General features: G+C 43.2%; 1 protein-coding gene across 1 annotated transcript in view; it reads right to left on the reverse strand.

The window, feature by feature from the left end:
- The window catches only part of TRABD2B (TraB domain containing 2B), a 291275-nt gene that overhangs the window by 107731 nt on the left and 171460 nt on the right, over positions 1-12084 (reverse strand). Inside the window, exon 4 of the mRNA XM_086754014.1 lies at positions 9218-9392. Within this exon, the coding sequence (XP_086610140.1) occupies positions 9218-9392 (175 nt within the window). The remainder of the gene's footprint in view (positions 1-9217; positions 9393-12084) is intronic.

Below are 12084 nucleotides of genomic sequence, written 5' to 3' on the forward strand. Positions count from 1 at the left end.
TGGTCAGAAATGACTTGAAGATGTAGAAGCCCAACACCAGAAGCAGTACAAATCGGTTCCTTCTCTACTGAATTCCCTTTCCAGCTCCTGCTCTAATAGCCGGAGGCTCCGATGGGAGCAGCAGGGGATGCAGCTGTGGTGGTCTAGGATGCCTGGGGATGTCTGCAGTAAGCACCCAGGCAGGAGGGGCAACAGAAAGGAACATCAACCTGCGTCAACCCTGTCAACTTGCGTTAATGTGAGACACTACTGAAGGATTCGTGGTATTATACAGCTTCTGGATTTAAGCAGATTGAGCAGCCCAATTTCCTTCTGCCCTAGGACAATGACAGGCAGCAAGGTGACTGGAAGTATGCTCAGGCATGGAGATATTGTAATCACTGCAGGTAGCACACAAACATATCCCAGCTGAGACTAGATCCTCGGATCCTTTGCAATCTGGATCCTGTTTTGCCTTTCCACATGAGCATCCCACAGAAACCTCAGCGTTAGAGGAACACTGCCAGTCTTGGGGTTCTCCATATTACCCTTTTAAAATTTTCCCGATAGCACTGTTAGAGCTGGTTGGGAATTTTCTGATGAGAGAGTTTTGGGATGGAAAGTGATGAATTATTTGGCATCCATATATTGATTTCAACACTCCTGTTACAAAAATCTAGAGTTATATGGGACCTCTGCCTGGTCTCCTGAGAGCTTGTAGGGTGGCCTGCAGATCCACAGAAGTTTTTTTTCGTGTGTGTGTGGTGGGGGGGGTGAAAGAGCATTTCATCCCATGTTTAAGCCCATTCTTGTTCAGCAGAATGCTTAAGCCTGGGTGTAAATCTCTCATTACGCTTTGCGGTTCTGAAAAGGGAAAATTTCCTGAATTACACATACATTTTTACATCTCAAACACTGAGGAGAAATCCAGCAAGGGCATAGCCAAAATATCTATGTTATAGGACAGAAGGGGCCAATATAGCTTTCTTTTCTTTGAGAAAAGGCAGGCAGAATTAGACTCACACAGTAGAACTTGGCACAGGCATAATAATAAAAATGATATGAAAATGCCAGGGACCCAGAGGAGCTGACGTTAACGTATGCATTTCTTTAAACCAAAATCCTACTGCTTATAGGAAGCTTTCCCCATTCATCATGGGAAGAATTACACTAGAGATAGTAAATGTATACACTGGGGTTCACGAGGCCCATTTTAATTTGCTTTTCGTATTTACTTGAATACCTGCAGCCAGTAAACATGAAGGTCTGGATTTGAGGCTGTACTCTACTTCAGTGGAGCAACGATGAAAACAACGGTGAGAAGTGGCCAGGCAGCACTCCCCGCTGAGCACGACGAATTCTCCACCAGACCAAAGGGCATCCAGGGCTTGTTCAGCATCTCTCAACAGTTTAGGTCATGGCACACCAGCAGAAAAAGCCAAGTGCAAGTCCAATTACATGAATCTGTTCTTTCACCTGCTACATCTCTGGCCTTTCTTGGTCGGTATAGGTGACAGCCACCTCAGTACAGCTCTCACCATTGCATATGTGTTTCTAAGATTAATATATTTCTTAAATCAGAATTACAGAAGTCAGCATGCAGAATGGTAGTTCCCTTTTCACAATAGGGTAGCACAGGCAGATTTATTTTGGTCTCTGTAACCCAGGTGCTCTCTTTTTGACAATTTAAGTTTCAGATGAAAACCAAATATTCTGAGGCTTCCAAGCCTCCATAGGATACAAGATCAACGTACATCAAAAAAGTACCCTTTTTTTTTTCCCCCCTCCAATTTTTATTTTAAAAGGCTACAGGCTGGATTTGCACTTGGAACAAGCTTTTCCCCGGTGGAGTATCTCCCGATTCACAACAGAGTGTCTGAAAAGAGAATTAGGCATTGCCTGTTTAATGCAGACTTTTAAATGAATCAATTACATGGCTTTGGTCAAAATTAGCATGCAAGTATATTTTTAAAAGCAAAGTGATACTTTGTCTTAAAAACTAATAGTAAAAGAAGTCAATGCACAAAACAGGCCGACCTCACTATAAGCATCTGGATGCCCAAATAAACACGAGCAGAGGGAATTCTAGCATCTGCAAACTGTTAATTCACCCTTTTCTTCTCTTTTGTAGGCTCGCCAAGTTCAATCTCTTGGTCGCCAACTTCTTGCTCCACTGAGACAACCCATTGATGAACTGCGCTAGTGATGTCAGTAGCACCACTAATCAGTGCTGGACCAGGACGTATAACCCAGGGGATAAAGTCTCTTTATATTCCAGCCTACAAGTGTTTTTCTTTTTTTTTTTCCTCCCTCTCTATTTTACTTTTATGTTTTAAAGAGGATCCAAGATGAATAATGGAAATGGGAAAGAGCCACACAATTCTGGAAGATGGAGGACTGGACTTTTGATGCCAGGTTGAGTTGATTCCCAGTGGCACAACAGTGGGTGAAACTTTGTGCCCGATTTGCTCACAAGATTGCATCAATTGGGAGTGCGAAACAGATATTTGCATATTCAACATCTGTAAATCCCTGAGTCCCCTGTGTGCAGTTGGATGGTGGCCTCAAGGCATTTCCCTTTTGAAAAAACGCTTTCAAGTAACATATGTGAACTTGAGTGCCAGATCTGGTGGCAGGTGCTAATGGCTTTCACAAAGGCTTTCTGGATTTTAATTACTTGAGTTTAAGCTGCATATAGTATCCATCACTTCCTTTCCTTTCCCAAACTAAGTAGAAATATGGTTTCTAGTAACTACATAAAAAAATTGCACATTCACCTCCCCTCATCTTCCCCCGCTACCCAAATTCAACAGTCATCATGTTCCATCTCAGTTGTGGTTACCTTTTGAACATGCTTCATCCACAGCTAAAGACAGTTACATTATCTGGGTATCTCCCCAGGGGCTTTTTAGTTTTTGGAGAAAAATAAACACATCAGTGACGATCAAGACCATGCAAGACCTGAATCACCTTAGAGATGCCTCTCACTCCCTACTCACTCCAGATTGTGAAGGGTGAGCCTATTTGTGTCTTTGGTAGCTCCAGTATCTAAAATGATGTGTGCTGAAATTCCTCTTGGGAATCTTCTGTAGAGAGGACAAAAGGGAAAGAGCTGAAGCTGAGGACTAGGAAAAGGAGATTTCATACTCTTGCTGTGCTCTCACACCAACCCCATCCTATAGAAAAGTTGCATGATGCTCTTTTTCCCTGGCACACAGCACGACCCACTTCAGAGTCCCATTATGAAGACCCACCAGATAATATTTACAGAAGACTTTGGAAACAACATGCAACATTATTGTTTGGGAGGTTGGACTACATGACCTTTAAAGGTCCTTTCCAACTGAAGCTATTCAATGTTTATTGTTAACAGTCTAATTTATGATGATCAGAATCATTACTGATGATGCTGTCTTCTCAGTGCTGGCCAAGAAAACTGCAGTATTGGGGGGAATTCACCTCTTCCGAGCATAGAAACGATCAAAGTCTACTTCTGCTGCTCCCATTCTGGGACAAATTCCTTTCCTGGGAGCACACATACCTACAAAAGATCCTGTATCTTTTTTCCTTGCAGAACATCTCAGAAATTTAAACCTAATCCATCAACAAGTAGGTGCCTAATCTCAGCCACCTAAGTCTACAGCTGACGAAAAGAGGTTCAACTTTGACACACAATGATCCCTGTTAACATGCACCAACTTCATTAGGAGCTGTAATCACCAGCCCACTCTGACTTCCACCACACCATGGACAACAGCCCCAGCCTTCTCTGACCTCTCAGACGCACGGGGCTGCCTGGACCTGGTGGGGTGGGAGAACACGCCCTTTCCTCCTCGGCAGGACCACGCTCTAGAGACAGTTCGATTCCTCTTTTGCTATGGGAGATGCTACGGTACTTGCATTTCAGCTCTGCCTCTCAGCACTGACAGAATATTCTCTGTGATACATTTATTATTTAAAATAACCAAAACCACTGTCTTAAAGCCTACTGATTTGGCTGCTAATAAACATTGTGAACTGGAGCAGCATCCGAATTTCTGAAGCAGTAAATCCAGCTCTCAGCTACAAAACTGACAGCTCTCATAAAAGAAAGAAAGAAAGAAATGCAAGTAAGTAAAACATCCTAAGGAAATTACCGTTCAAATTAACTGCAGACATAAATTTATCCATCTGTTATCATAAGTGTTACTTGAAAATTATTTGCCCATAAAAATGAAATAAACCAGAGTGATTTTTTTCTTAAACATTGACTTCATGTGTATAGTCTTAGTTGCCAAAATATTAACTCTTTTTAACAGCCCATGTGCTCTTGGCTGCGTCTCTCTTTCTTGACTGTAAATGGACCTTTATAAATTGCCTGTATATATCAAGTTGAAGGCGCTTCACTGTTATTATGGATCAACAATTCCCAGCATTCCAGGATGGATTTTCAAAACACAAAAACCAAGCAAACTCCCAAATTTTACTTGAAATCACTCTATTTAACTACCTTTATTCATTCAAAAGGAAAAACTACCATGCCTGTTACCTGAAAAATATAATTTAACTGCACAAACAATAAATGTTGTTTCATTACTAGCATATAGTTACTGTGAATATAGGTATGGTGAGATTTTCACATTAAATCTGAATACGGTAAACCCTGGCAGGAGAAGAATGAAGTGTACAGAGCTGAGTATAGAGCTCAGCCTCATTTTACCCAAAGTCTGTATTTTTCTTGGAGGAGAAATACATGAAAGTAGAAAGAATAAATGGCTATTTTCACTTCTATGTGTTTTATAAAGGAATAAATTAAAAGTCTAAACTGCTCCAATGCATTTAAATTATGAGTAATGCCATGGAAAGTGGGAAAGGGGGAATCTATTGAAAAGCCTACTTTTTATTTTTAAAAATGGCAGAAAACTGAAGAGCTCCATTTAGAATTGTGTAATATTTTACTTTTAATACTTCTGACTGGAACAACAAAAAACTATCTTTCAATAGCATTAAAATGCTTCACTTCACTTTGTGGATGTAAAAACTATTTTGTCTCAGCTTGTACAGATGTTCAAATGCCTGTCCCCTTACCACTCCTTCATTCTCAGGACTCGTCTGTGCAGTGTGTCACGGCCTCACGCTCAGTTATGGACCAGACCCTGAAGCACCTCTCCTACAACACCCCACAATGTCTTTGCAGCTCAGCTCTAAATGGCAGAACAATTTAACTGGGAATCCCATTTTACAGAGAACATCACCACTCAAGCACTTGGGATTGCAAAGTCTGCAAGAAGTTGACTTCCTTTTTTTTCAGGAGCAAACTGAGAAATTCTGTTCTCCCCAAATTTCAGATTTTTCTACTGAGAAAAATATCAGTCTGAAAGATTTTGATCAGCCTTCACTTAAAAGCAAGGTGAGATGAAGAAGGTAGAAATTCTATGTATGAAATAGCTAATAACCAGGCTATAAACACGTAATGTTGCATAGGCAACTGAATTAATTGCCTGCTATGTTCCAATCAGCCCAATGGCCACAGCTTTACTCGGAAATAAGCATTCCTCAAAAAACAGCAGTGCTTTTCCCAGGGTGACTCCTGCTGTACTCAAGGAGCACTCTGCACCAATTTCCATGCAGTTTTTATTTCTTGAACGTTGCCTTGAGTTTGGTCCTTTTCCACCTGGAACCAGTGGGCATACTTCCAGCGGTGACCTCACCTGCCAGACCTGGTGGGACCCGGGTGGGGGATCTTGCCTTACGTGAAGGTTATTTAGATCTGGTGAGCAGTTGCCACCTCTACCTCCACTCACATGTTTTCACCAAGCCAGGTGGGAATTCAGGTTATGCTGGATGAGCTATGGTTCTTTTGATGATAAAGAACATTTTTGTTACAGGGGCAAGGCTTTACACTCTAACACGTTTCAACCCAGAAGGGATTTCTGCCTGTCCAAACCTACGACACCAACCACACTTTCTGCTGGCAGACACCAGCATCCTCCAGCTCTGTATCACTGGACTCCCGCACCATCAGACACCCAGGTTATGGTGACCTCTGTGTTTTTTGGTTCCCCCCACCCCCAGTTCTAAGCAACAGTACATACTCCTGGAGGAGTCTATAAAATGTCTTACTTCTGCAGTCATTGAAAACACTGAACCAAACCAGGCTGTAATTTGCAAAGATACCTGCATGGCGTCTCCTGGCTTAGTCAAGCTCATTGTACTAATTCAGTGTCAGACACTACTGACCTACCCATCCACGGCACTGGGACCTTAAATTGAGCTGAGGATGTGCCCTGACAGAGCAACGGAGCTTCAATTGCTGCGTGCAGCTGCGCAAAAGCCAGGTAAACCTCACCACGGCAGTTTCCATGAGGAATGGTTCCCCATGGGGAGGCCACTGGAGGAACCAGGCAGGGCTCCGCCTTGGGAGGGCTGTTTTCAAGGCAGGACCCTGTCCCCAGGCCCCTTAGCTCCAGCTGTACTGCAAATTAGAGGATGCCACACAGCTCAAAGAAACCATTGTGCAGGGCTTGGGACTCCCTCCCACAGCAGCCCCGGTCCGTAACATTGCATTTGGTGAGGTTTTTCCATGGTCTTTTTCTCATAACAACCTTTTTTTTCCCTAATTATATTTGACAGTAGTTTTATCCAATTCTTCCCTTCTTAGAAACAATGATGGAGATTATGAAATTTGGAAAACAATTCATAATATACATATATAATTAAATTATTATTCATTCTTTAGTTCAAATATCTTCAAAATAAATGGTTTAATGCAGAGACCATGCTTAGCATAAGAACAATACCTTTTGGAGTACATTATCTGGAACATTTTTTTCAAATTATTTCCCCTCCATCATGTTAGCCTTAAATACGCAGAATCTTAAATTAAGTGACATAACTTTTGCACTGTTCTGAGAGCAAATGCATTCCTGCAGACTCCATCATGCCTGTCCTAACCAAAGGTGCATTCCTAAAGTTTTGCACTTCAGAATCCATGGGAATACGTGAAAGCCTCAACTTTCATCAAAAACACCCTTCACTTTTCTAAAAAGCAAAACCAATCCCTCAAGGTTTTAGAAAACAATTTGAATTCGTGACCCAAGCACATACCAGAAAAACCCCTTAAAATTAAAGAAGTAGATAAAAGAATGCAAAATACTAAATATATCAATAAAAGCTCTCTTCTAATTCAGTGTGTGGAAAAAAAAAAAAAAGCCACAACAAAACCAAACACCTTCAGGACAAAACCTGCATTTGAATCATAAGAGAAAATGAACTTGCTTGCACTTTGGCAGCATAAAAGTTTTAGCAGTGAGGAATTAATAACTTTCTCAGTACTTACTGCACGAAGAAAAAACACCCCAGAGAAGAGCGGAGGAATTAATTGTACTTAAAGCGGGGATGGCCTGCAGCGAGAAAAGCCAAAGGGATGGTGGAACAAAGCATCCAAAACAAAAAGCTTTCCTCGGCGTCTCCCGCACCCCAGTTTTCAATAAATCCTGTTGCATGGGTCTGTTCTGTCCCGCTACAGTCAGTGCTGGGAAAAAGAAATAACCCAGCAACAAAGGCTGTTTTCAGCATCACCAAAAATTGAGAGTAAAGAACAAAATGAGACTTGCTCTTCATGAGCCAGCTTTCCCAAGTGATGCTGCCCGAGAGTCTCAGGTAGATGGTCTCTGATGGGGACGGGGAATGAAAGCTCAAACCTCTCACAAATTAGAGGTGACTTTCTGTGGAATGCAACGTGTACTTAATATCCATTTGCTTAATTCCGTTTCTGTTATTAGCACCAACAAATAGCCACAGTGCATTGGATCCATGCCACACCTACTCCAAGATCCCACCTCAAGCTGTGGTCTGTAACTCATGCCCAGGAAAAGTGTGTACAGAGCAGGGCATGTGGGCAATGATGCCCAATTTATCCTCCCAGCTCCAGTATATACTGGTTAAGGGACTTCCAAAACTGGAGAATACAGGAAAACCATTATGTTCAATAATCTCTGATAAACTTCACTCCCTGGGTTAGACAAGCTGGTTTTTATGAATCCCTGTCCAATTATGAACCCCCATGATATATTTTCCCACTGTAAAAACAGTTAAGCAAAACTCCTTGGACAGAAATATCAGGCAAGCTTGAGATTAAATAAGCTTGGGAAAATTCAGTCTGGATACACTCAAAAAATAAATACGTCAAAATGCATGTAATCTCTACTAAACCTTTCAGTCTTTAATCAAAATTCCCACCGAAGTGAGTAGTGAAAGGTGAGTTGTTGCCAAAGTTCATAGCAAAAGCCCTGGGATGAGGAATGAAGATCTGTCAAAAATGAGAAATTGTCAAGGAGAGGGAGCAGGAGGAGCGGATCGGTTCTTGGCACAACCACCTCAGGTTGCCAGGAAGTCAAGGGAGCTCAAAGAGCCACGTAAGCCGGTGCTCAGGATTCTGCTGAACTGGGGCCTGAACAGTTATTATTTATACTCTTATCACACAGAAATGTGAATTCCATGGGAAAAGGGAAAAAGAATAAAAAGAGGGAGAGAAAGGACAGTAGCATGTACTGTCACAGACTCACAGAAGTACTATAGATATCTTTGTTCTGCAGACTTAACAGAGAGAATTTAAACAGGCAGAGGGACACACTGGATTTTTACTTAATGATTTAAAATGCTGGTATTTAGCTACGCACATAACTCAGGCACTTGCACAAGGTCCAAAACCAGCCAGTCTGTACAGACACACCAAAGTAGCTAAGTCACCCATCAAGAAAGCGGAACTACAGCAACCCCAAAGGGTTTGGAACCCTGGCCAACACCCCGAGCCACACGCAGTGCCTGTGCCACAGCAAGGTTTGTATTCCCACAGTCGCTGCCATCAGTACCTGGGCTTGCAAATTTAAAAGCACTTCAACTGTCTTCTGCGGCCACAAACACAACCATGGCATGAACATAACCCAAGCAGCCCACAGGCTGGGCTGGGAAGAGAACAAGTACAACAGCATGACAAGCATTAACAGCTTCGCATTTATTTCTACAATTGGAAAGCAAAGGAGTGCAGCCTGTCCACAGCCCAGTGGGACCCAGACCCACCTCCTACACCAACTCACTGCATTTTAGAACCAGGTTTAGACAAACAAAAGCCTTTCTGCTTCAAAGGGAAGTCCCCTAAGAAATCTTTTCACAAGACCAAAGACAAAATCCTGAAGCATTCAAACCACTTTACTTCTAATCACAATAAGCAGGTAAAACAGAAAAATTCATGCCATACCTGCTCCAAAGGCAAAGAAGAAACTCTTGTCTGTGTTCTCCCTTAAAAGTGCCATCACTCTCTTCCCCATCCTCTCATTCCTCTTGTAGATGAGTTCCTGTCTGAAGTAGCTGTCTATCTCCTGAGCCGTCACCTGCTCATGGGGTGGGAGTGTTGTGTTGATGAAGTTAGGGACCTGAAATGGAGAGAGAGACTGGAGTTCAGGTGACAATGGTAAAGTAATCCCCAAAACACTGGCTGTTTTCATCCAGCCTCATTCAAACCACCTGAGCATCACTATCACACACACCAAAAAAAAAACACTAGAGGATAAGAGCGTGTGAGGTTGCTGGGAAGTCTACAAACTAAAAATAAATCACCACCCAAAACACTTTTTTTTTTTTTAAAGTCATAACCTAACAGTTAAAACAGTAGGAAAGGTTAGCAAATTCAGACATAGGAAGATGTAAATGGGGTAAACCCCTTCATCTGTCTTGCAGCTTTAGATGCTATTAGGTCTCACCAGAGAAGACCATGCATTGCAGCACATGAATCCCTGCAACATTCCCGATATTTCTGAGGAAGGGATTTCCAGAAGAACTGCTTCCTTACTCCCTGTTTTTGTGAGGAAAGATGTTCATAGGCACAGAAGAAATGTGGAAATCCCAAGGACTGCTTGAGTCAGGGCAGCAGACCCAGGAATGAGCCAAGAGCCAAGCTAAAATGGACAGAGAAGCCAGAAGTCTCTAATTATTAGAACAAGCAATTTGTTGTGACACGATGAGGGTCCAAAATCTACCACGAGAGTTCGGGAGCCTGCGGGCCCTGCGGTGAGAAGTGCTGTAAGTGGGCAGTGTTTGATGACTGCTAACAGGATCCAGGCCCCTTCCGGTGATTTTCTGTGCCTCGCCACTGGAAAGCAGCTTAAGCTGCAAAACGCAGATTCAGATTTCTGAGTCCCCAGGTACATGTAAAGCTGCCAGGATTTTCAGTGTTAATCTGAGTCAGCGGTAATGATATTGCATGCGCAGCCCATAAGGGGAACATCCCTCACTCACTGCGCTGAAATACTTGATGCAAGGACTCTCTTTGGTTAATTCTTTCTCTGGTTTTCTACTACACCAAATTCCTGTACGCATTTTCTAAAGCTTGTCTTTAGTCTTTGTTTTTCAGCCCACCTCTTGCCCTCCCACTTGGCCACGTGATTTTATCACAACAATTTTTTTCTCTTCCCACCCTCTTCACTCATACTGCCTCTCCAAAAGCTTTCAGCAAGTCTTAGGGAAAGAACTAATTTCCATCTTCCCGGCGGCTCTCCTTAAAGCTTTTTAATTGCAGCCTCATCTACAGCTCTCCTAATGTGCGGGGTACCCAGCAGCAGAGATTTCTCACCGTGCATTATGCAAAAGGCCAAGCCTAGGCTTTGCTCTGGATTCCCACCAAAGGCTGTACCCAGCCAGGTGAGACAGAAATGGGCACCACACCTCCCGTGCCAGGGAATCCCGTGTTAATACGTCTGCTGACAGCGACCTGCCCCAGCCTATCGGGCCATGCAGACCTTTGATTTTCCAACTTCTCAACCTGCTTTGCCAAATCACTGTACTTCTCACAGCACATCCCTCCCTAAGGGTTCAGCAGCATTACCCTGAGTCATTCCTTCCTCCGGGCTTTCCAGTATGGCTTGGCTTCACCAGTGTATCTAGTGAACTCCTCACAGCACACAAGTACTTTGCACCTTGTTCTCAGTTTAGCCCTTTGCCAGCACTCAACAAATAACAGGTCCCATTAAGCCAGACCTATCGGAAACACCAGTTTCCTGTTAATACACAAGGAAGCTGCCTTGATGTCTGGCAAGAACATGCATTTGTCTCAAAGGGACGCAGGAGCAGCCTGCCAGTATTGGAGGGGTATGATACTGCTGGCTACAGCAGCAAAGGATGTAGTGGCTTCAGTTCCTGGTGAAAGGCAGGGAGAGATTTTTACTGTAGGAATAAAGTCTGAGGACCAAGCAGCCATTCTACACTTGTAATAACCTCTGCCATGCAAAGCTGTAAATCAGTTGGTCCACACAGATATCAGAAGCCTTTGTATCTCCTCTGTACTGCGGCTCTGTGCTAAATAGAGTGAGGTAGCTGAGGCAGGGGTCAGGGGAGCCTTTGTTGACTGAAATGGAAGATGAAATTTTTTTGGAACATCTGAAGGCTCAACGCTCACATAAGAGAAGTCTCTCTTCTTCCCTGCTTTCGGCTGAAGGGAAGTGAAGGCTGGGAATTGATGGGACCTGGTCTCGAATCACCTGATGCTTTGGGGAAAGCAAGGTACAGCCTGCAGGACAGCCTGCTCTTAGACAAAGCAGGAGCAGCAATGCTGGGGGATTGGATGGCTTTGTGCATCCCTCTCCAACCAGGGGAAAGCTCTGTCGCTGGAGGTCTAGATAGCTCAAGGACAGAAGTTGTGTTCCAACCTTGACCATGAAGGTCTTTGCCAAGAAGGAAAGCACCTTTCTTCAGACTGTGCAACTCCATCACTTCGAATCCTACATCCACATTCAACCTACACTTTGTTCCTCCTCTTTATCTGACCTAAAATACAGCTCACAAACGGAGCCATTTACTTGCCTTTTTTTCCTCCCTTCCTTTCTTTCTCTTCTGTGGGAAAGAGTTTACCAATGGTAGAGAGATAAATTTAAAACCAAGGACTGGGTTTTGTCAACGTTTCTCATGCTTGTCCAAGGAACAAGACAAAGGAAGGCATCACCTCTAGAGGCACATCATCAGCTTCAGGTCCCGCTGCACCTTGTGGATTCCTGTATTTCTAATGATGACTGCTCCATCACTGGCAAAAATAAAACATGCACATGTATTTCTGTGTGTGTGTGACAGAGGACA

Source organism: Chlamydotis macqueenii, chromosome 8 (genome assembly GCF_036417535.1).
Source record: "Chlamydotis macqueenii isolate bChlMac1 chromosome 8, bChlMac1.mat, whole genome shotgun sequence".
Lineage (NCBI taxonomy): Eukaryota > Metazoa > Chordata > Aves > Otidiformes > Otididae > Chlamydotis > Chlamydotis macqueenii.